The sequence below is a fragment of the Mus caroli genome, unplaced genomic scaffold, assembly GCF_978045245.1.
Source record: "Mus caroli unplaced genomic scaffold, Mus_caroli_1 scaffold_15, whole genome shotgun sequence".
NCBI lineage: Eukaryota > Metazoa > Chordata > Mammalia > Rodentia > Muridae > Mus > Mus caroli.
This window is the reverse complement of record NW_028227270.1, coordinates 21,144,175-21,168,892: the sequence shown is the minus strand read 5'-3', so window position 1 is coordinate 21,168,892 and position 24,718 is coordinate 21,144,175. Positions and strand designations below refer to the sequence as shown.

The window sequence follows — 24,718 nt, the reverse complement described above, 5'->3', positions numbered from 1 at the left end:
ATGTGTGTGGAGCAGGGCAGGGGTGGCATACGCCTTTAGTCCCAGTGCTGGGGAGGCAGAGCCTGGTGGACCTCTGAGTTGGAGGCCAGCCTGGTCTGCAGAGTGAGTTCCAGGACAGTGGGGATTACACAGAGAAACCTAGACTTGAAAAAGTAAGAATATGAATGAAATATTCAAGAACCAACAAGGCCAGAGTGAGAGGAAGGAGAGATAGGAGATAGGAAGAAGCAGGAGCAAGGGTCAGGTCATATGTAGATGGTGAGGTTGACAGCCTTGGCCTTGAGCTGGGAGGCCAGAGAAGAGGGAGGCACAGGCAGAGATGATTTGACCTTCAGGAGGATCCTCTGGGTGTGACTGCATGGTGGAAATACACTGATTTCATGGAAGTGGGCTGGCCACGTGGGACTGTATGTTTTGCAAGTGGAATTGCCAGGATTTGTCAGTAGATTATATGTGGTGTAGGAGAAGCTAAGGATAACTAACTCCAGGGGTTTCACTAAGCACCTGCAGGGGTGAAGCGGGAGTTTCAGGAGGTGAAAGTCTACATAGAGTACCTCGTGAAGGGCAAGGTTAAGAGTTAGCTTTGGAGATGTGGAATGTCAGTGTCCATTGGTGTTCTATAAACAAGAGTGCAGGGCTAGAGCTGGAGACGGAGGAGGTAGTGTGGACATGGAGCTTAAAGCCATTTGGCAGGATGAGGTGGTCCAGGCCATGCATAACACAGAGACAAAGCCAGGAGAACTCAGATCCCCCAGGGTTTAGAGGAGAAACAGCAGAGGGCTGAGCTGGAGCTCTGTGAGGAAAGCAGGGGTCATTGATGCTCTAAGGGCTCCTGGCAGGACCAGGTGCATCCTGGAGGCCAGGGAGGAGCCCCATCTGTAGCTCAGCTGCTGCTGACAGGACAGATATGATAAAGACTGCAGCACAGTCATTGACTGAACCAATGTGGAGGTCAGAGGTCACTGGTGATGCTACGAGCCAGTGTGGAGGCCGCAGTGATGCTAAAACAGCTATTTTGGTGGGATGGAGACGGCAAACGCTTGGGCGAAGAGAATGTAAGTAGGAAAGACACTTATCAGCGCTCGTAAGGAACTCTTCCAACAAAAAGTTGTGTTTTTCAGACTTGTTATATTTGGAGCTTAATAAAATCATATTTGATACCTATTTGTGTGAGTTTACAATTATTTTTTGTCACCTGTTTCAGTTATGCTCTATGTGCACTATGATGAAAAATTGATTTCTTGGGTTGTTTTGGTTTTTTTAACTTAAAAATAAAGCGGATGTCCTAAGAAGGTGCAAACTGTTCAGAAAACAGCCCATTTGACAGATTCAGGGAGTTGGAATACAGAGGATGTGGTCAGGGGCAGATGCAGCTTTGGTGTTTTCCTTTTAGGTGTTGAGGAACAAACAAGACCACTGAATTCTTTTTAGAACTGTTTCTTTTTTGGAAAAAAAAAGACTTTAAAAATTTTCTTTTATGGGTATGGGCATTTTGTCTGCATATGTGTGTGTACCATGTATTTGTCTGGTATTCAGTGAGTCCAGAAAAGGACATTGGATCCTAGAACCGGACTTAGAGTTGTTTGTAAGCTACCATGCTGGTAATGGAAACTGTGCCTGGGTCTTCTACAAGAATCACTACGGCTTTTAACCACTGAGCCATCTTTCCAGCCCCTCTTTCCTTTTCATGTGCAGTGCTAGTCATCAAACCCAGGCCCTCACACATGCTGGACTGCCCAGCAGCCTGCCTCCCCAACTCTTCCTCCTCCACTTTATTTTGAGACTGTGTCTCTCTAGATTGATCAGGCTGGCCTCAACTTGTGTTTCTCCTGCCTCAGCCTTCAGAGTAGCTGGGTTTAAACACATGTACTACTGCACACTGCTTACCTAGGTTTTTTTCCCACCCGCGCACTACTAAATGAGTTAAGTCAGTTGCCAAGTTATTGTCTCCTGTTTCTAAATTCATGATGTAACAGGCTTCCTCCTCTGAACACTCTCCCCAGTCATCCCTGCATGCACAGCATTGTCAGTAGAGGATGCTGCCGAGACACTGAGGGAGGTCCTTGCAGCACCAGCTCTTTCCACAGACACCTGCGTCACACACAGTGGCTGGCAGCAGTAGCATTCTGAGGTCTCTCGCAGCCAAATACTGCCCAGCAGCTCGTAGCAGCTTCATGGCCCTAGTGAGCTTTGGTGTCATGGCTTTGTCCTGCAAGGCACTGCTCAGATTGCTCAGTATTGCTTGTGCTGTTATTCAATTAAATGTTTATCTTTTATATGCCCCTGCCTGTGACCCTGGAATACTGTCTTAGTTAGGGTTTTACTGCTGTGAACAGACACTATGATCAAGACAACTCTTATAAGAACAATATTTAATTGGGGCTGGCTTACAGGTTCAGAGGTTCAGTCCAGTATCATTATGGTGGGAAGCATGGCAGCATCCAGGCAGGCATAGTGGGGGTGGGGAGCTTAAGAGTTCTACATCCTGTTCTGAAGGCTGTTAGGAGTAGACTGACTTCCAGGAATCTAGGAAGAATGTCTCAAAGCCTACCCCCACCACAACATGCTCCTTCCAACAAGGCCATACTTCCTAATAGTGCCACTCCCTGGGCCAAGCATATTCAAACTCTAGTTAGTGCCAGGGAAATGCTAGTGATCTGCATCACACCCCCCCCCAGGTGTAACCTGGGGGTGCAGGTCTGCTGGGGGAATAACCTGGAGATGTTGGTCCTGTTAGGGGTGTAACCTGGAGATGCAGGTCTTGTTGAGGGTTAGCCTAGAGACTAGAGCTAGGTTTGGGTTTTGTTGGGGAGTAATTTGGAAACTAGTGCTGGGTACCAGGCCTGTTAGTTTACCTGAGTTCAAACTTAGGCCAGGTTCTCTAAAATGGAGTCTGAACTTAAAAGAGGTGGCCTCTCAAAACCACTACAAATACAGTTCCTTATGATGTAGTTACCTCCCAACCATGAAATCAAAACCACCACAAATACAGTTCCTTATGATGTAGTGACCTCCCAACCATGAAATCAAAACCACCACAAATACAGTTCCTTATGATGTAGTGACCTCCCAACCATGAAATCAAAACCACCACAAATACAGTTCCTTATGATGTAGTGACCTCCCAACCATGAAATCAAAACCACCACAAATACAGTTCTTTATGATGTAGTGACCTCCCAACCATGAAATCAAAACCACCACAAATACAGTTCCTTATGATGTAGTGACCTCCCAACCATGAAATCAAAACCACCACAAATACAGTTCCTTATGATGTAGTGACCTCCCAACCATGAAATCAAAACCACCACAAATACAGTTCTTTATGATGTAGTGACCTCCCAACCATGAAATTATTTTTGTTGCTACTTCATAACTAATTTTGATATTGTTATGATTCATAAATATTTATGTTTTGTTGAAGGTCTTAAGTGACCCCTGTGAAAAGATCATCTGACCCTCAAAGGGGTCAAGACCTACAGGCTGAGAACTACTGCTCTATAGAAAAACATGTTTCACCACATGCAACTTGTCTTCATGATTGTGTATAGCCTGAACTCAGAAGAACTTTTCTCAGGTAGTTTTTCTTAACTCTCAGAGTATAAACTGTCTGATGCTCTGAATAAAGTTGACTATTGAATGAGACTTTAGTCCGCCTCATTTATTGGCTCTATTCTCCCAAGTCCTACTGCCTCTAGAGAGGTGACTGTTATGAAATGACAAATAATTATCACAATCAAGTTAATATACCCAGAAATTCTTACAAGATTAAATAACATACCCAGAACAGAGTAAATTTCCAACAAAATTATAAAACTATCTTAATATATGTAAAAGCCTCTGGAACAAAAACAGTTTTCTCTAAGCCATTTTTTTTTTTTCAATTAGATGAGAGATGGCGTAAGCAAGCAAGGCCTCACAAGACTGGTGAACATGCAAAAGCTCTGCAAAAACTAAAGAGCATCTCCTGGGGGGAGTGAGCTGCAGCCATGGTAAAGTCAACTCCTGCTCATCCTGTATAGAGCTGATTCAATCCTTAAACTGGCCATTTCTTACTTATATGAATTATTCCTTCCACAGTTAGTTTTTACATAGAGCAATGTTCCTTTCCCCAGCCCCTTTCTGTTGACCTTGATAATGGAGGGTTCTCTGTATGAACTTGACTAAAGCTCTAATCTTTATACAAGGGCTGCCAAGGCACAGCTCCTCACAGTTCAATGTAGACATGCAGGCTCTCAGTTACCAGCTTGATGCAGTTCAAGAATATTTTTGTGTATGCAATAGTAAACAATTTGGTTTTGATTTGGGTCTAGAGTAAAGTCTTGTTACATAACCCAGGCTGGACTCAAACTCTTTTTTTTTTTTTTTTAAGATTTATTTAATGTATATGAGTACACTGTAGCCATCTTCAGACACACCAGAAGAGGGCATCAGATCCCATTACAGATGGTTGTGAGCCACCATGTGGCTGCTCAGAATTGAACTCAGAATCTCTAGAAGATCACAGTGCTCTTAACCACTGAGCCATCTCTCCAGCCCCGGCTCAAACTCTTGATGCTCCTGCTCACTCTCCTAAGAACTAGGATTGCACCATGCCTGTCTAGAGTGAAATGTATTAGAAAATCAGGTTTTTAGACCTGCCGGTAATCTTCCACTTCATCCTTCACTTCTGAATGACAGGAGAGAATGGCACTACCCACCTCCAGTGAATAGTCAAGCGTTTGGACTGAGGGTGTCTTTCCTTCACATCATTAATCACTTTTATGTCCTCTTCATCCAGGAGCCAGCTGAGCATCCTGAGCCTGGTGAGGCTGGGCAGTCGGGACACACACTGACCCAAAGCCTTGACAGTGGTGGCCTGAATTTGAATGCATTCTGGGATATGCCTGGAAATGTCCAGGTTTTTCAGGTTTGGCAGGTTGTCCAGGACTTGAAAGAAATGTCTGTATCCTTCCTCTGTAATCTTGTGATTCAGTGTAAGGTCTAAGTTCTCAAGTTTTTGGAAGCCTCCCCTGGTTGCTCCCTTGGCTGGAAAGAAAGCAACCAAAATATTATGAAGAAAAAGACTGGAGCAAAGCTTACAAGGTTATTTGTAAGTAGTCTCACACCCACCACCAGTGAAAGCATGGGTCACAAGAGCAGGTCCCACTACATAGCTCTGGATGGCCTACAACTCACTTAGATAGCGGAGACTGGTCTAGAACTCACATCTGCCTACCTCTGCCTTTTGACAGTTGGGATTAAAGGCAGTGTGTCACAATGTTTAACTTTAAACATGTTTTAAGGAGTGTTCTTTGAAAGCCCTAAACAGCAGCCTCATTGATAGGGAGCAAGGCCATACTGCAAGGGCAAAGCAGAAACCAGGAAGTTAAGCACAGAGAATTTTTGGAAATCTACTGTCTGGGTAACGTGAAATTCTGTACTTACAGGGCATATGCCAAGGCAGGAACAGGTTACAGTACAAGAAACTGAGAAATTGTGGGAACAGTGTCTTTCCTTTTGCAGAGAAAGCTTGTCCTCTCACTGTGACTGTTTTCCAGTTTGCCTAAATAGCTTCCTGGTTACTTAGAGCTCTGGAGGAAATGTGGGTAAGTTCTGAACCAAAGTCCATGATGGGAAGTGGGGACCTAGAAGTTTTAGTTGTAAAACTCTGTTCCCTAATTTGTGCAAATATTAGATTTGATTTCACCAAGAATCACTATGAGCTTGGCTTTAAAGACAAAAGTCCTAAGTAAGATGTTTCAACTGTGTCCTAAGTAGGGCTGGTCCATGATAGTCACTTTTCTGACAAAGAAAGAAAGAAAGGAAGGAAGGAAGGAAGGAAGGAAGGAAGGAAGGAAGGAAGGAAAAAAGGAAGGAAGGAAGGAAGGAAGGAAGGAAGGAAGAAAGAAAGAAAGAAAGAAAGAAAGAAAGAAAGAAAGAAAGAAAGAAAGAAAGAAAGAAAGAAAGGAAGGAAAATCTTAAAAGCTACTGAATAGCAGGAAAACACACCTCACCATTAAGGACATCATAGCACAAGAACAGCGGATACTGACACTAAAGAAAAGAAGTGATACAGGCCAGAAACCTAAGTGAAAGTAACTCCAAAATAGAATGCACTAGAAAAGTATTTCACAGAAGTATCATTAAAATTCAGAAAAGTCATGACTTTTCTGAAAAAGTCATGACCCAGAGTAGAAGGAATGCTACCAGAGTCCTTCAGGCAGGAGCAAAGGGCACACTGGTGAGGGGAAATGTGGGAGTTCAGGGGTAGCCTCAGCAGCCGCCGTGTGGTGTGGATCGATGCATTGCAGCAGGCAGAAACAGTGACTGCAGCACTCAGGGAAAGAGCTGAAAGGACTGCAAGGTGGTTACCAGTTGGGCTCCACAGGAGACCTTGTCTCAAAAACAGCAACAGTAACACATATGGGAATCAATAAATCTAGCTTGTGAATGCTAAACCATGGAACTGTTTGAAATACTAATCGAAGGGTTGAAATGGATGTAAAAACTAAAATAATCTTTATTTTTACATTCTCTCTCTCTCTCTCTCTCTCTCTCTCTCTCTCTCTCTCTCTCTCTCTTGTGTGTGTGTGTGTGTGTGTATGCCTGTATGCCACAGCATGTTTATGGAGGTCAGAGAACAATTTTAGACAGTTAATTTTCTTCTTTGACCTTGTGGGGTCAAACTCAAGTCTTGAGGCTAGACAAAAAGCCCCCTTACCTGCTGAGCCATCTTGACAACCCAGATAAATAGAAGTTAAATATTCCAGAGGCACCTACCTGACTCATAAAGTGATAAAAGTATGCATTCATATATTAGTTTATGTTATTTTCTTCAAATTTCAAACCTTGTTATTCAAGATAACACTGAAAGAGGAAAATGTGGAGTTGGAACTCTGTATGGCCATGTAAGCCTTGATTTCTGAAGCAGGAGGATGGCTATGGATTCAAAGCCAACTTGACTTCACATTGTGAATTTGAAGCCAGGCTGGGCTACAGAGTAGACCCTACCTAACCACCCCCTGAAGAATAAGGTAATAAATGTGGAAATCAAAAAGCAGAGGAAAAACCTCATATTGCACAGAAGAAATAAAGAAACCAATACCAAGTAAAAATTCACAGAGGGCTGACACACCCCTGTCATCTTAGTTCTGGGGAAGTTGAAGCAGGAGGATCACAAGATGAGGGCCATCAAGGGCTACATAGTAAGTTAAAGAAGTCCAGACTAGACTATTAACCCACAGACACTGTCTAAAGAAACAGGTAAAAAAAGTAACTATATTAATAATATAATACAGTAAAATAATATAGTATATTAAATATAAATAAAAATTAATGGATTGGGTTTTTATTTTAAAATTTCTGTGCATATGTGAGTGTGTCTAAGTGTGGGTATGAATGTGTGTAAGTGTGTGTGTGTGTGTGTGTGGGGGAATACCATGCACATGTAGATGTGGGTGTTTGTGGAGACCAGAGGTTAATGGTGGATGTCTTCTCAGTTGATCTCCACTGCAGAGAGAATATCTTGTGTCTCCATGGATGTGGGCCTGTCAATAATAAATCTGACAGCCTATGGTGAAAGCAGGAACCAGGAGGTGGAACATCCTGGCGGCAGAAAGGATTCTGGGACAGTGTGAGGTAGGAGATTCACCCGCGGAACATGTGACAAGCCAGACGCATAGTACTTGAAAAACAGGTAACCAGCCACTTGGCAGAATATAGGTCAGAATAAATGGGTTATATTAAGTTATGATCTAGTGAAAGAAGAGCCTGGTAGTACGGCCAAGGTATTTGTAAATACATTTTGAATCTGAGGCTTCTGGGAGCGTGGGATTGGTAGGAAGAACCAGGTATAACTTCTATATTCCACCTAACTTTAAAAGACAGTTTTCACAGAACCTGGAGCTCAAAGATTCCACTATTTTGTCTGGTTAGTAAGTGCCAAGGATTCCCCTGCCCTCAGCTCTACAGTGTCTCCTCTTTTGGATGCTTGTTTCATATCACACCTAGAGCTTCATTGCATAGTCTGGGAGCACTGGGCAGATGAAGCCATTTTTGCAACCCCAGATTTGTATCAGGTCTTACTTAGATGATTGTGAATTTTTGTTGTTGTTGTTGTTATTCTGAGACAAGACCTCTTGTAGCACATACTGGCCCCTTGCTTACTACGTGGCCAAGAATGATGACTCGGATGATGAATATCCTCTTGTTTCTACCTCTTGAGTTCTGGGTTTACAGATGTGTACTCTTATAATGACTATGCCTGTTTGTATGTCGTGCTAGGGCTTCGTGCATGCTAGGCAAGCATTTAACCGGCTGAACGCCTTCCTAGAATCAACCTTTAAGTCTAACTATGTAATTGTGGAAGAGACTCATCTTGAGTTTTGGTACATAGATTAAAAGGCAGGCAAAAGACATGCAAATGATACTGGGCACCTATCTTAGCATACAAGAAGGGATCGCAAGGCAAGAGGTGTCACCACAGGTAAAGAGCACTGGCCTACCAGAAAGATCTTACAACTCTGCATGGGCTGCTGTGCGTCTCACTGGAAGATGTAAAAGCAAGTAGAGCTACAAGGAAGGTGGTCAAGGTGGCAGAGATCCACCAGTTGATGATTTAGTTGGGGATTGAGCATGGGCTTCTGGCATTGGTGGTGACCTGTGTTCTAATTCTGGTAAAATCAGATAAAATCCCTAAGACCATGAACTGGAGAATCCTGTTCAGCTCCAGCCTACAGACTTGTACAGCTTCTTACATATATTGTAAATACTCAGGTAATAAAAATGAGTACCCTGCCAGGTTTGTGAAACACCAAGTATCACACAGCCTTGACTGAGCTTGGTGCAGGGGTAGAACACTGGCCTAGAGAGTGAGGCATTGGGTTCAGTTCCCAGCACTGGGAAAACAAGACCACAGGCTGGATGCTTCTACAGCTCCCTGAAGAGGCCGTTGCCTTTCCCAGTCTGACCAGGATGAACCAGAGTCTGCGGAAGGGCACGAGAGGAAGCAGCAGGAAGGAGGACATGAGGAAGTAGGGTGAACAGATGTCTTTATAGACACTTGCAGCAGGCAGCTCGAACGATTCTGCTGGCTTCTGCATGTGGGAACCCCTTCGACACTCACCAATTTCCAGCACACTGTTGTCGTCCAGAGTCTCTGCAAAGACAAGAACTCGGAGACATGGGAGCTGCAGACACTGCCGGACAATCAGTTTGGCCACTTGGTGAATCCCGTCCCCAGTGGGAACGTGCAGTTCCTCCAGGTTTGTGAGAGAACCCAGAGCCTGGGCTGTGGGAGACACAAGAGAGCCATCCTCAGTAGTAGTTCCATCATGAGAGCCAATGACTTACACAGTCTGTCGTCTAGGAGGCCCCACCTAGCACAGGCCCTCCTCATCCCTGTCCTCTCCAAGGGCAGGAGAAGGGGTCAGCACACAGGTGCTCCCTGCTGCTCTCTGCCGCTGCTTCCTCCATCCTCCCCAGACCTGTCCGTTCACCCAAGTCCTCACTGTCTCTCCATTCCCACTTCCTCTCCCACAGCCAGGCTTCCTCTGGCTGCAGGTCACTTTACTGACTCCACAATGCCTTCATCCCACCCTTCTTTACCACCCCAGCACCTCAATGATTTCAGGCTGAGGAGACCCACACTAGACACTAAAGCATGGTCCACCACTGTGACAGCCCTCCTTCCCAAGTACACTCTGCTCAGCAGGATAGTCTGTAGATCACATGATCACTAAGTCTACCTCTGAAGCCCCAGAGAAACTATTCTGAAAACTTGCTAGCATGGACCAATGGTCCAGATTTATCTTTGGCTTTCCCTGTTTCAGCTCTTGAATGACGCCTGTCTCCACAGACCCTAATTCTTTTAGGAAAGAGCATTTAGAAATCAAGTCTAGGGATTCGGCCAGTTGATACATTGCTTGCTTAGCATGCTTGAGACCCTCGGCGAAGGGATAACCTCTTGTGCACTGTGTGGAAGCAGCACCTGTCAAAGAAAAGCTGATGGCCTCTTAGCAAAAGGTGGGAAGTACAAGGTTCTGGGTAAGAGATTGCAACTCTGGGAGATAGTCAGACATGAGAGATTCATCTCGAACTCTGAGCAAGTCAGACACATGAAACTGAGAAGACGTCACTAGCCATATAGAAGACAGCATAGTTTAAACCCGTTATAACAGTTATGAGCTAGTCAGGGAACAAGCCAGAGCTTGCGGCCTAGGCCTTTATTCATAAATAAAGAAGCCCCTGAGTTGATATTTGGGAACTGGGGTGCAGGTGGAAAAGCCCGCAGTTACACCCAGGTTCCATGCCCATGCCTCTGACCTGCACACATGTACTCAGGAACAAACATACTAAATAACTGAGCCTTGGTTTTGCTCTATTGTTTTGATAAAAAGCAAAGCAAGATGGGTATCCAGCAGCTCTACTGAGCCACCTATGAAAACTCAGGGAGTTTCTTGTTCTTGTCATATCTGCTTAACACAGCAAAACTGGATATAAAATTTCAGTTTCAAAACATGCTGACAGAAGTTATACTAGTATGCACAGGATTTAAGTTTCATTTAGTTGGATTAAATGATTTATTTGGGGGTTTTTAAAAGACAGTCTCACTCTATAGGCTGGCCTAGGACTCATAATCCCTCTGCCTCATCCTCCCAGTGCCACCATGGGCATGTGCCACCACTCCTGGGTTCTAAGTGATCTTTCTCAAATGGGTGACTTAAGACATGTATCCACTGAAAGAAATTACCCTAACTCTGTACAGAAAACAAAACTGTTTCAAACAGAAAAGAAATGAGCAGTTGAACCCTGGTGTTTGTTACTAGTAAAGGGCTTTCTGGTCTTTTCTGTGACTGTCCCGAGAGACACCTGTGTATGCAAATCTAGATTTCTATATATGTTTATATATTTATGGATGTTTATGGAATAGCAAACAATGAATTTTCACCAATATTTCCAATTTTTTGGTTCTTTCCTTTCTTGCTGACATTTGAAAAGCAACTTAACTTACATAGTGTGCATGTGTGTGTTTCTGTTTGTATGTGTTTGTGTGTGTATGCGTGTGTTGGCATATGTGTAGCATGGTATGGATTTAGGAGTTTAGAGATCGAAGGATGGCTTTTGGAAGTGGGCTCTTTCTCCTCCCATCATATGGGTACTAGAGATCCAACTCAGGTCATCAGCCTTGGTGCCAGGCCTCTTACTTGCTGAGCTGACTCCCAGTCCTTTTTCTTGACAAATTTATTTACAATTTTGGCAGACCTCTATGAAGAAAATCCTCAACTTCACTTTGTGACAGTATATATGCAGTCATTTTTTTAAAAAGAAAAAAAATCATTCACTTCATTAAGGATTCATTCCAAGCCAGGGCACAGGAGGCCAAAGAATTGCTTCCTTATGTCTGAGACAGATCAGCCTTCTGTTTCAGTATTTGTAATTTTCTTTTCCAGCAGCAGGGAAACTTGACTTTCTTATAGTCAGGATGCATTTTTACATAGTGAACCTGAGTCACATGTCAGTGGCCTTCTTAGGAGCTGATGTTGTCTTTGGTGCTTTACCATCATTTCCAAGGCCATAGCAAAGCCACCCAGTAGCTATCTCCACAGAAAGGAAGAAAAAGGAGGGGGACCCAGACTCTCCCATGGACACAAAAGTCTGGGAACTACTGTGGAGACAGCTCTGTATCCAATACCTCCACTATCTCCTTTTCCCCTGCTAGTGTCTCCCATATACAAAATCATTGTGTTCAATACTGTCTATAAGATTATTTTTCTTAACATAAATAGAACTCTTTATATGTATTCTGAAGCCTTTGAAACAAAAGGATATACCATTTTTAGAGTGGAAGCCCAACAACAAAGCTACACAGTGCCACCATGACCAGTTTCTATGCTAAGATGTCAGCAAGTCTGAGAATACTACATTTAATGATGTAAGGATGTGTGGGACCAATGGCTTCTGGAGGTGAGGCTGAGCATCAACATGATGTTCCAAAGCCCAGCATGGCTGGTACATAACCCTCGCTGGGCATCAGCACATTCCACCAACCACAGGTTCAAGCTTTAACAATTCCATGTGTACTAAACTTGTACAGGCATTTCTTTCTCATTCTCAGAAGAACACAATGTAACACATTTAAAAACAAAACATGGCATTGGGCATTGTAGGCAAAGGAGAGATGATTTAAAGTGTATACGGGATGTGTGGGGTCAGCGGCAAACTTTACTGCAACATTTTATATCACAAAGGATCATCTACTGTTTATAGCAGCAGCACGTCCTGGACCCAACTGTCATAACTTGCTTTGTTGTAGGTTCCCAGGAGGAGGAGAGGGGAAGGGAGGAGGAAAAGGAATAGAAAGAAGAGAAGGAGGAGGAGGGGAAGGAGGAGGGGGAGGGGGAGGGGGAGAGGGAGAAGAAGATCAGAAATACTGTTTTATAAGCTTACCAAACTTTTCTGATATTTCCTTATCTGGGAATTGTTGGTCTCTAAGATTCAATATCTTCAGAAAAACAAAGTTTGGCAAAATGTTGACTAGGAAAGGGAAAATAAAATTGAGTTAGGTCAGATACATTCCTATGACACAGAGAATTTAAAAAATGGTGAAACATGCTATAGCATTCAGACTGAATCACTATGACTAAGTAGAAGACACAACTCTGCAAATGAAATATTTAAACTGTGTTTATGTTTAAACTGTCATTTATTAACTGTAGCTCATTCACTCTTATGAGAGCCTCGCTGAGGATCAGGTTTTCTCACAGATCCCATGACATCAGTGGCATTTAGTTCTCAAGTATTTAATGACTCTGTGGACAGGAGCATCTGAGGTCAAGGCTGTACAGTTCTTACCAAAGGGCATGGCTTCAAAGCATTGTCCAGAAAACTCAATCTCTCTGAGTTTCTTGCAGGAAGCAAGTGCAGTCATGAGAGACTCACAATTCGAAAGGAAATTACATTTCAGATGGAAAACACGGAGATTTGGAGAGTTCTGAATCAATTTAACTGGAAAAGATGAAAGATGTTCAGAAATTAGATAAGACCACAAATTCCTGTCAAAGTTCCTCAGTCCATGAGTTGCAGCTACACTCAATAAACAGGCAGTGATTCAGTATCTAGATTTCAGACTACCCTGGGCTTCTACACTGTAACTGGCCAGTAAGCAGACGACTGGGGAGAAGTTCCTGACACTCTCTGAATCAGGTTTCTGTTCCTGTATTTCACCTTCAGTGTCAGCATTGTAACATGTCTGTGTTTGCACACTTCACTTATGCAATAAGAACTCTGTACAGAGTAACATTAAATGGAGAACAATTCTGAAGCACAACTTAAAATGTTTTTAAATTAAATTATCTATTTGCTGAGTGTGTGTGTGCAAGAGCACAAAAGCGCCATAATATATATGTAGCTATCAGAGGACAGCTTTGGGGGAAATCTGTTTATCTGTTTTATCTTCTTGCCATGTGATCCCACAGACCCAACCTAAGTTATTAGGCTTGGCAGCAAGCATCCACTGAGCAATCTTCTTAGTCAGAAAATTTTTGATTGGTTGGTTAGTTTTTGTTTCTGTAGGCCATGTAAGTGTGGAAATCACATAGGCTGGTTTTAAAGTTGTGACAGACAGTCCTTCTCAGGTATCCACCATTGCCCATGCTAGAGACTTTTGGTATGCAAATCTGCCATGTCTGTCCCCAGTTTGTATTTCTTCAGTGTTCAGTGTTCTAAAAATTATAATCTGATGGTATTTTAATCATTTTGCTAAATGACATGACCTAGAAAGATGGCTACACAGCTGTCTGGCAGCAGGAGGCTGGGATGGAGAGAAATGGAGAAAAGGTCAAGGCTGCTCCCAGTCAGATTCCTTCTCCCTGAGCGATCAGATCTTCACGTGGGAATAAAACAGCAGCACAAGAAGAGAACTCCTCACACTGATGTGGAGGGGAAGGGTTAGGAGTGGACAGCTCAAGTTGTAGAGTCAGATCTTCTGTTTGAAGATACACTTTCATTGCCTGATAATCTGAGCAGTCAATGACCTCAGTTCCCCCAGTCAACAAAAATCATTATGCCTTCTCTCACACAGTGGGTTTGAGGAATGAACTAGTATCTGTGAAGTGCTCAGAACAGTTCCTGACATGTTAAAGACTCGGGTTAGAAATAAATCTCTGCCAATCCTGTCCTCAGGCTCCATACTGTACTCGTGTGCCAGGGGCACAGTTGGGGAGTGCAGGCATCAGTGTTTCTTTCCCTGTAGCTGCAGGATAAGAACTGTAACATAATGTGGAGGGAGGCCCTGAGATCCTTCAGGAGTCATGTACACTGTACTGGCTATTTTTGTGTCAACTTGACACAGCTGGAGTTTTCACAGAGAAAGGAGCTTCAGTTGAGGAAATGCCTCCATAAGATCCAACTGTAAGGCATTTTCTCAATTAGTGATCAAGGGGGAAAGGCCCCTGTGGGTGGGATCATCCCTGGGCTGGTAGTCTTGGGTTCTATAAGAGAGTAGGCTGAGCAAGCCAGAGGAGGCAAGCCAGTGAAGAACATCCCTCCATGGCCTCTGCATCAGCTCCTGCTTCCTGACCTGCTTGAGTTCCAGTCCTGACTTCCTTTGGTGATGAACAGCAGTATGGAAGTGTAAGCCGAATAAACCCTTTCCTCCCCAACTTGCTTCTTGGTCATGATGTTTGTGCAGGAATAGAAACCCTGACTAAGACATACACATTCGAGTCTATGAAGGAGCCAAAGTAACATTCCAGCTTTTTCTGGATCCTCCAGAACTCATCCTTAAATCTCTGTGGTTGGTGAAACTGAATTGTTGCCCTCTTCTGATCAAATTCTTTTCTCAGCTGAAAAAAACCGTGCTTTCCATCTTTACATAAACCTTCATCTTCCCACTGATGCACTGGCAGACATTCAAGTTTCTTTCATAGTATAGCCCTTGGTTGCAGAAACTCTTTAGATCTGAGAGGCTGAACAGAGACTGGTAATATGGGGCCAGTGAAGGATCATCCCTCTGAATGAGAAGGGGCTTTTGTTCCCAGAATTCCTTGAAAAAAAGTCTCGACTTTGATGAATGAGATTAAACTTTCAAGGAAACTACTGTGGCTGTCAAAGTTTAATACAGAAAGCATATCAGGCAGCTCCTCCTTCACCTGCTTGTGAGGAACAGAATCTTCTTCGTTCTCATCCCGTGTGGGCTTCACTTTCTCTGGCATTGTTCACAAATAGGGAGGAAATGCGGTTTCATGTTGTCTGAAGGTTGACTTGGCTACAGCATGGAGGGGTGGGACAGCGTTATACCTGGTTTTGCTTATTTGTAATTGTTTAAAATGGGAGTAACACTTAATTGTCTGTCACTGAGTTAGAAAAAAGAAAGAAATCTCTGCCTTCTTGATGATTAAGAGCACTGATCCCACCCCTTCCCATGGACACAGTTCATGCTGTCAGGCCCAGGGAAGTTTTGACTAGTGATGATTTAATGGTTCTAACAATTACTAGCCAACTAGCTTTTCCAGCTGAGATGTGAACTGGAGATCAAGCACCATCCTTACCTAGTTTGGAGAGGTCAGACTCTGTGGAGGTTCGGATGGATAACTTCTCCATGTGATGGAGGTTTGGGAACTCTCCAGGAAGGACTGAGAGCACATCCGGTTTGCCATCTAGTCTCACACACAGTTCTTTCAGGCCCAGGAACTTGTGCAAGTTATGGAAGAGCTGATCTGGAAAGCAGCACAGAGTTCCAATCACTGAAGAGCCCAAGTGCAAGTTCTCAAGGTGCTGTGATCTTCAGCCATATTCATACTTCCAAGATGAAACTCCTCAGACATCCTAATAACTGACATCTCCATAACCAACAGTGTGGGAACATCTAGTTTTGCACATACAAAAGCATGCACAGCTGGACTCCTGCCTCCAACTCATAAAAGGCAAAAATTGGGTTAATGACACATGTACAAAATAAAACTATAAAACTCTTACAAAAAAGGGTAATGTTTAGAATCATGGACTTTAAAATGGATCTTTAGATGTGCTATAAAAAGCAATAACACATATATATATATTAGATCTCATCAAAATTAACAATCATTCATGTATCAACATAAAGAGGTAAAATGACAACATACAGAATGCAAGGAAAAGGCTTTCAAACAATGTGTATGATAAAGGTTTTGATGGGTTTAATTTTTTTCAAGCTGTTGATGGGCTTTGCATATGGTAGGCAAATACTTTCACCAGTAAGATATCTCACCTATAGCTCAAGAGTTTAATGCCCACAATATGCAAAGAACTCCTACAGCAGAACAATTTTGTCTTGTTTGAGAAAGGGTCTCACTCTATTCCCCAGGTTGGTTGAGAACTCATTGTGTAGAGTTGGCCTTAGACTCATGGCAATCCTCCTACCTCAGCCTCTGAAGTGTCAAGATTAAAAGTACAGCCCACCATGCATCATTAAATCTTTCAAATTACGAAGAATTTGAATAGACATTTCTCAAAAAAAAAAAAAAAGCCATTATGAGCAGTTGAGAATATGTTCAGTCTCATTCAGTCCCCGGGAGAATGCAAATCCCAGCCACAGGAGAAGATACTGACTGGCTGGAGTATGTTTATGATGAGCCAAAGAGGAGGGGGAATAAACCTAAAGGAGATGCGGAGAAGGTTGAGACTTGCACATTGTTGGTGGGGAGGTGATTTGGAGTAGCCACCTTGAAACACACTTGGGAAGTTTCTTTAAGGTTAAATGTAGGGGGAGATACCGATAGTAAGGTCTGGCTCCCTAATTGGTTTTTGTTTTGGTCAATAAAGAAAGTGGGAGCCAATTGCTGGGGAAAGGGGAAAGGTGGGGCTTCCAGGTCCCAGGAGGAAATGCAGACACAGAGAAAGAGATGAGGCACTTTTCGGCCAGGCTTTGGAATGAGAAGCATGTAACAACCATGTAAGATCTTGGGATAGCTAGAACTGGTGACCTCTGCCAGTGGTGGATGTCTGATATAGGCTATCTGATAAGGTTAGGCCAGGAGATGCCGTACCCATTAATTGTGTTATCAGGCTAGTTCAAAGATAATAACACTGTCTGAAAGTTTTTTCTTCCACAAAGCAAAGGTGTGCAGAGATAAAGAGAAGCTGGGTGGTTGATGGTGGCTTGGTGAAGCTAACCTGGAAGGGGCTAGGAGCAGGCTTGCAGCTCCTGGGAGAGGCCATAGCTGGGTGTTGGTGGAGCTAAGGTAGGAGGAATGGGCAAGTCAGGTGTGGGACTGGTGACAGCTGATCTCAGAGCTAAGCTGGGAGCAACGGTCCCAGGAAAGGCGGTAGTGTGTTCTTAAAATTACATGCAAGAGTTAAACTCAAAGAAGATGTGGTAGCTCACAGATGTCATCCCAGTGACTGGGAGGATGAGGAAGGAGGATTACCAAGAATGAACAAAGTTCCATGGTAGCCTAGACTATAGAATAAGACCCTGTCTCAAAACATTAGAATGGCCATAGGACCAAGCAAGTCTGTTACTCCTAGAACTATATCCAAATCAGCTGACAGCAGGGATCAAAATGACACTTGTAACACAAATGATCATGACAGCATTCCTCATAATACCTGGAAGATGAGATGGGAACAATCAGTGCTCATAGTGGATAAAAGGACAAGCAAAATGTAAAAGTACAACCCACCACTCCTTATCAGCTCTTTCAGATTGATTCTAAAGAATCAGAATAGATGTTTCTCCAAAAAAGTGACATATTCACACAATGGAATATTATTGACTCTGAAAGTCCTGATCCTCTCACCTCTGCCTCCTGAGTGCTCAGATTGTGCACATGTATAACCACACAAACTTTATGCAGTGCTGGGACTTGAATACAGAGCTTCGTCTATTCTACCCACCAAAAAAATCTCTGGTACTGCTTGGTCTCTAGTTTACATGAGATAAACATTATTTTTAGATCTGTGGAATGATTTTTATTATCAAAGTCAAAAATGCCTTTTATTTTCTCAGAGACTAGAGGTTGGAGCATGACTGTAATCTGATTTTTATTTTCTCAGAGACCAAATGTTGGAGTATGTCTGTAATCTGGAACTCAGAAAGTAGGATCAGGAGGCTCAGGCAGTTCAGGTAATAGTCAAAGACAAAATGAATTCAAAGTCAAACTAAGCTACACGAGACCATCTCCTAAGAGTGACATATGGCACAGGGATATGGCTTAGTGAGAAAAAGCTCTTGTCTCAAGCCTACCAACCTCATTTTAATCCAAAAGATCCATGGTGGAAGGGAAGAATGGTGTTCTTGAGGTTGCCTACCCCATACCTATGCTGTGGCATGGTCATATGCCCATACACACATCTGCAAACACACAAATGTAAATCTTATAACCCCCAAGGTCATCAAAAGCACATCTTGCTTTTGTCTTGTTTGTTTTAAATTTTTTGCAAACTGATGTTAAAGGTCAGTCTGCAGCAGATCGCCACTGGCATCCGGTTACTTCCAGTTCTTTTGCCATGGTTAAATGGCGGGACCCATTAACTAATACATGGAATGGTCCAGACCTTGTTTTAATCTGGGGAAGAGGTTCTGTCTGTGTTTTTTCACAAAAAGAAGGTGGAGCACGATGGCTGCCTGAAAGACTGGTTCTTCAAGTGGACACAGATCCTGAATCTTCTAGTAAGTATGACTCTAACCTCTTTGATGGCTAAAAATCCTTTTTAGCTAAAAAAGTTAATTTGGAGCACAGCCTCCAAACTCAGAGAATTTTCGTCTTTTCTGCTAATTCTCAAAGTCACCTCCCCCACGCCAAGAGAGGTCAGAGTCTGAGCTTGATCGTTGCTAATTTGCAACTGAATAAAGTACCTGGACTTCCCCCAAAAGAAGCTTTTTTCCTGTTGCTTTTCAACTATCTCGACTATTTTTCAAGCAGGTCAGTCTCTCCTTACAGCCTGATTTCAGCAAGTATGCAGCCTCACCTCCAGCAAGTGCAGGTGGCAGAAATTCATCAATATGAAGAAGCATATTAAGTATATATTGTGGCTTTGGTCTGATGTGGGAATAAGGTGTGCTATAAGGACCGATCAGCCAATGACAGGCACCCAGATTTTGGAGCTATATCAATCTAAGACAGAGGTACATGCCAAGAGGCTGTGGTTTGTTAATAATATACCACAGAGCCATGTTTGTATAAAATAAAATAAAGAGCATGTATGCTCTTTGACAGATAAGAATGGCTTGGGAAAAATCTGAGTCCCCAAGCCAGGCGTGGCTGCCATCCACCATAACTCCCAGGCAGGACTATGGAGCATAAATACATTTTATGTCTCAGTCCAGCTATTTTTATTATATAATCAGGGGGGAAATTGTAGCCTCCCTCAGCCTTGAAGCAGGCTGATTCAGACTTTGCTGCCACTGAATATGAGATCACCTGCAGTGTAGCCTTCCGACTTACATGGCTATATTGTTATGTCAACTACCGCTGCTCTTCTCTGAGACTCTGCTACCTGCTGAGAGACCCTTGAGTCGCCTACAGGCTGGCTCCAGGCACCAAGAATGGATTGGCAGGGGATGGGCCTCTCCCCCTTTATAAGCACATTCTCTTAGTAAACTCACAGGCCTTGATCAGAGAAAACTTGTCTCGGCCTCATTATTTTCTCTCACCATCTAGTCTCTCTCTCTTTCAGCCCCAGCCTGCCTTCCAGAAATACCTGGTTCATGTAGGGCATGGGCCGGCTTACTACTACTACATAAAACACACTCAAACAAAAAATTAAAACACAAAACTGTAGACAAGAAAAGCATTCCTAAGCATGCAACAGCTAAAGACAAAAGCTAGCCCAGTTATAATTATGAAATTAAAAGAAAACCCCAAGCATTTACATTGCTATCAAAACACATAAATAACTATAAAAAATTTAATGAAAGTCAGAGAGACTCTGTACTAAAAGTCATCACATACTACTTAAGGAACGACAAAACTAATAGATATTTCTTTTCGTTGGTTTCTGTCACCTTGAAACAAGCCAGAGTTATCAGGAAAGAGGATCCTAAATTTAGAATGCCTATAGGGAAGTCTGCATTTTTTTTGACTAGTGGTTAATGAGGGAGGGCCCAACTCAGTGGGAAAGATGGTGCCAACCCTGGGCAGGAGGTTGGGAGTTGAATAAGAAGGCTACTTATTCCTAGGAAATAAGTAGCCATGGGAAAAGAAGCTACACTCCTCTCTGCTCTGGTCTACAGTTCTGCCATGAAATTGTTCAATGATAGACTGTGTGACATGGGAGTTGGAAGGTATGATAAACACATTTATCCCTAAGTTGCTGGTCAGAATGTTTTATTACAGCAACAGAAACATAAATAAGACTATATTGTTCTCTCTTTTTAATCTTCTTCTAGAGAAGCTAACCCCCTCTTCCTTCTGACAACCAGAGTGGGAATAATTCTCCAGCATCATCTTACTCACAGTCCACCATTTACTAATAACAATTCAAGTGCCCTTAAAAGCTCTTCAAGCAATAAAGTTAGTATTAAGCAAACTTTTTGTGAATTATATGAAAGTCAGTCTATGATTCAGGGCCTTATATTGATTTATACACTGCCCCAAACAGTGTGTTTAGATCTCATCTATCAAGGTGCATTTATGAAGAGATGAAACCGAGATGTTTCACTCATCTAAGCCATGAAGGAGACGCAGTGTCAAGCAGAGTGGTTATGGGAATACACTCGGGGATACCTGGTAACTGGTTTGTCTCTGAGACCTCCAGAGACTGCAGGGCAGGCAGGGTGAGAAGCAGCTCCTGTTCTGCTCTGCTGAGCTCCAGCCTGGACATGGAACACTTGGTGACAGAGGCCTTACTCAGTTCCAGAGCTGGGCGGATGCTTTCAAGGAAGCCACTGCTGTCGAATAAACAGAACTCAATACTCTGTGAAGCTGAGAAGACTTCCATGAGGACCTGGAGCAGTGCTTGATCTGCTGGACCTGTGTTGGCCACTCCAACTTCCAGCCTAGGGATCTTGTATGGCTTGGGGGACAATTTCCAGTAGCCAGTACTAATATTTAGTGGGATCTGATGTTTCATATCCTCATACTTCTTTATTATGTGTTTCTTTTCAGATAGATTTTTCTGGACTTCATTTATAGGTTGAAAGGCAATGGTATAGTCCTGATCTATAGTTGGTGGCTGTACTTTTTCAAAAGATTTTTCCATGAGTGAAAAATTGATTCTCTGTACACAGATATTTCCATTTAATGAGACCTTAATACTCTTCAATAACAACAAGGTTTCTGGATGGTCCCAAAAGTACTGTAAACTCAAAACTTTCAAATCCAGTGTTCTCCCTCGAAGGAACTGCAAAATAACTGGAGAACATGCAGCAACTGTGTTGCTTTCATGAGCAAAGTTTAGAGCAATGCGCAATAAGTTTTCTGAGATGAACAAAGAAAAAGATTCAGGAGACAGCTGCCACAATCCTCTAAGACACTGAATCCACAGCAAAGCTTCTGGATGGAGCTTCATGTAATCCTCATTTTCAGACATGTTATCCAATGACACATTCTCATCCACCAACTGAAGCAAATGAGATACAACTGCTGGCCCTGCCTTTGATGAAGGGTGGCTGGAGACATATTTCAAAAAAGTGTGGTAGATGCTCATAGCCTTCAGAGGTGAGTTAATTTGTCTCAAATAATAAAGTCCAAGATCTTGGTCTCTCTGCCTATCTGAACTCAGGAGTTCAGTCAGCCTCATGGCAGCAAGAAACTCCTGGAACAGAGGACCTAAAAACCGGTAGACTGGTCTCAGTCTCTGGGCGGTGAATTTGCTCATCAAGTAGGTGGTGAGCTCTTCATCTTCATCAACTCCTGCCTCTGCCAGGTCATCACTATTGAACTCAAAGCATGATGAGAAAAGACCTGTCAAGGCCAGCTGCCCACATGAGGTCACGGTGGCCTGGAGAGGCTTAGCTGCAGCTTTGTGCTTTAAGGACAGGTATTGCATGTAGGCCTTGAAAAGGGCCACATCCTGAAAGGGCTGGTCAGATAGATTTCCAAACCAGTCAGTACATACTGCTGCCACGAAGAGGGGGGTCTTATGAATTCCCTGTAAATCTTCATGAAATCCAAAGTAATTTATAAATTTTCGTACACGCATTATGTCATGTGAAAAAAGCTTCCGTAACACAGAGACAGTATTATAGAAGGGAAACTCTTTGATCTCTAGACTCGTATCTAGGTATGGGCGGATGCCCCTGACCCTGTTTGTATGCACAGCAATCAATAAGCAGGTCCGTGACAAGTAGTTTTTTGTAATCAGTGTGTGGAGGGCTTGGGGGAGTGAGGCCAGCCCGCTGTAGTCATCCAACAGGAACAGCACCTGGTGTTGTAACTGCTGGATGCTGCTGCTCAGACATGCTTCACTAATGCAGCCTCCTGCCCCTAGGAGTTGGGCACAGATGATGTTGGCCAGTCCCTGGTCTGGTGTGGTGGAACTCAGGGAGAGGTAGAAGACCAGCTGGAACCTGTACAACAGGGGGCAGCATCCTGATGCCCAGAGAAAAGCTATTCTCTTCAGGAAGGTTGTCTTTCCACTGCCAGTTTCCCCCTCCACACACATGACAGAGCTGAGATTGGAGAAGACCTCAGGGATCGTCAGGGCCCCCTGCACAGGCTGGCTGATGTGTTTTGAAATGATGGACACATCGCAGCCGAGCAAGTGGTCAGTGCCAAGGATGGAGCACACTTCTGCCAAGTTCATGTGGCGAAAAGTGGCTTTAGTGTAGGTGTCTCTCAGCTGCTCACTCAGACTCCTGGCCTCTTGAAACCACTGGGCTTCACTCTGACCCAAGTCTGTGGAGGGAAGATAGGTCCCACTGGATGCACATCCACGTCCTCGAGCTTCACTGTGGTCCTGGTCTCTACAGTGAACAGACACAAAGCTGGATGCGGGTTCAAGTTCCTGGGCTTCACTTGGAGAAACATCTGTAGGGGATAGAATGGAGACCTAGTTTGAAATGCATTCAAACCTCCTAGGCTTTGTTACACTGTCTTGCCTCTCAACTATGGCTGGCCTTTCCTCCAGTGTCCTACAATTTGAGGTCCTCCCAGACCTTTTCATAGCATCAGAATGATGTCCTAGCCTCCCACTTGACCTGGGCAATTAGGCAGGATTCTGAAGACTACTCTGTCACCCTAGCTCCCTTCTGAGCTCTCAGGAGACCAGCTTGCTGCGCGGTGCCTTTAATGCTGGCTGGTCTGGGTCTGACACAAGGACTCTGTTATTAGTCCTGCATTCACTCTCAGGAAGCCACAGGAATGCTACCTCTGTCATCCACACTTCCCTTCACCTCAGTGCTCTCCTCTCTAGCAGCTCCCTGGACAATTATAAATACACTTTCCTTTCAAATCCTATGGATGAATACCCAGAATCCCATGCTGCTTTTCAATGCTTACCCAGCACTGTAGAATGAACTGCTGCTGGATCATCGTGGTTGTTTTCACTTGTTGTTTCCTTTAAAAGATAAATCCTTTATTACATCAAAACTGGGTCTTAAATCAAGATAGGGCAATATATTATCACTGATGTCCACCATCCTCTCAAAACACACTACACTCAATGCTGAGTGAAGGAAGAGTGCTCCACACATTGAAGAGTTAACCTCACACATCTGCACAAGTGTGTGCCTAGGTAGTACATGCACAGTGTATGCATCCTCGCTATGGGGAGCACTGTGGGAGTACTCAAATTGTACCATGTACAACAAGAATGGTCTTCAAAGTGCATTAAGCACAGCCTCTGTCCTTAGTCATTAGTTAAGTCTCCTTACATGTTTACGTCAGACACTGGGATGGATGCAGAAGGATTATTGCACACACACACATTTTGAGTAAGAGAGTTTCATGTAGTGTAGGCTGGTCTGGAATTCCTGTGTATCCAAGGGCAACACTTCATTCTCCTTTCTCCATTTCCCAACTGAAATGACCCTCCACATACCACTATGTGGAGAGCCGTGCCGCAAGCAATCGCCATTATAAGATAGCGCTGGCTTCTGCTGTGCCTAAGTAGTAAACAAGTCTTGTGCACAAGTGCAAGAGTGAACTCACGCCTAGTCACTGCCTATCTCGGGGTGTAGTAATGAGGTGATGGGCGAGCAACAAATCAGGAGCTGACACACCACATCAGGTGCTGAAACGTCATGCTGAGGGCTATATAAGCAGCACCATTTTCTGGGGTCTGAGCCTTCCCTCCTTAAGAAGCAATAAAGCTTGCCGCAGAAGAATCCGGTTGTCCGAGTGTGTTCTTGCCAGCGAGAACGATAGCTTGGGACACCACTAGCTTCAATATTACTCTTTTTTTCTTTTCTCGGACTCCAAACATCTTTACCTGGTTTTATTCAGAGTTGAACATCTCTTTGTTTTTATTAGAGGAATGTCTAGTAGCTGAGCTTCAATCCCGCACTTACAATGTCAACTGCACATCTGACAAAAGGCTGATATCTACAATCTATAAACAATTCAGGAAACTCGACATCAACAAACCAAATCAACCATTTAAGAATATTTAAAATTAGAGATTCTCAACAGAGAAATCGCTAAAGGCCTAGAAGCACTCAAAGAAATGTTTAGCATCCTTAGCCTTCAGGGAAATGCAAATCAAAATGACTCTGAGATTCCATTTTACCCTCCTGAGAATGGTTAAGATCAAAAACTCATTCAACACTTTATACTGTTGAGGATGTGGAGCAAGGGGGAACACTTCTCCATTG

General features: G+C 43.5%; 1 protein-coding gene across 3 annotated transcripts in view; it reads right to left on the bottom strand.

The window, feature by feature from the left end:
- Positions 1–4,371: 4,371 nt before the first annotated feature.
- LOC110308703 (baculoviral IAP repeat-containing protein 1b) overlaps positions 4,372–24,718 on the bottom strand; it is a 61,241-nt gene continuing 40,894 nt past the window's right edge. For 2 of the 3 annotated variants that reach the window (XM_021181109.2, XM_021181110.2), the window contains exons 10-16: positions 23,406–23,463; positions 20,691–22,934; positions 15,534–15,701; positions 12,838–12,990; positions 12,433–12,519; positions 9,110–9,274; positions 4,373–5,031 (exon numbers count right to left, since the gene is read on the bottom strand). In XM_021181109.2, coding sequence (XP_021036768.2) covers positions 4,667–5,031; positions 9,110–9,274; positions 12,433–12,519; positions 12,838–12,990; positions 15,534–15,701; positions 20,691–22,934; positions 23,406–23,463 — 3,240 coding nt within the window. In that variant the 3' untranslated portion in view covers positions 4,373–4,666. Of the gene's footprint in view, positions 5,032–9,109; positions 9,275–12,432; positions 12,520–12,837; positions 12,991–15,533; positions 15,702–20,690; positions 22,935–23,405; positions 23,464–24,718 lie in introns of all 3 variants that reach the window. The other variant, XM_085830884.1, reaches the window with a different exon arrangement.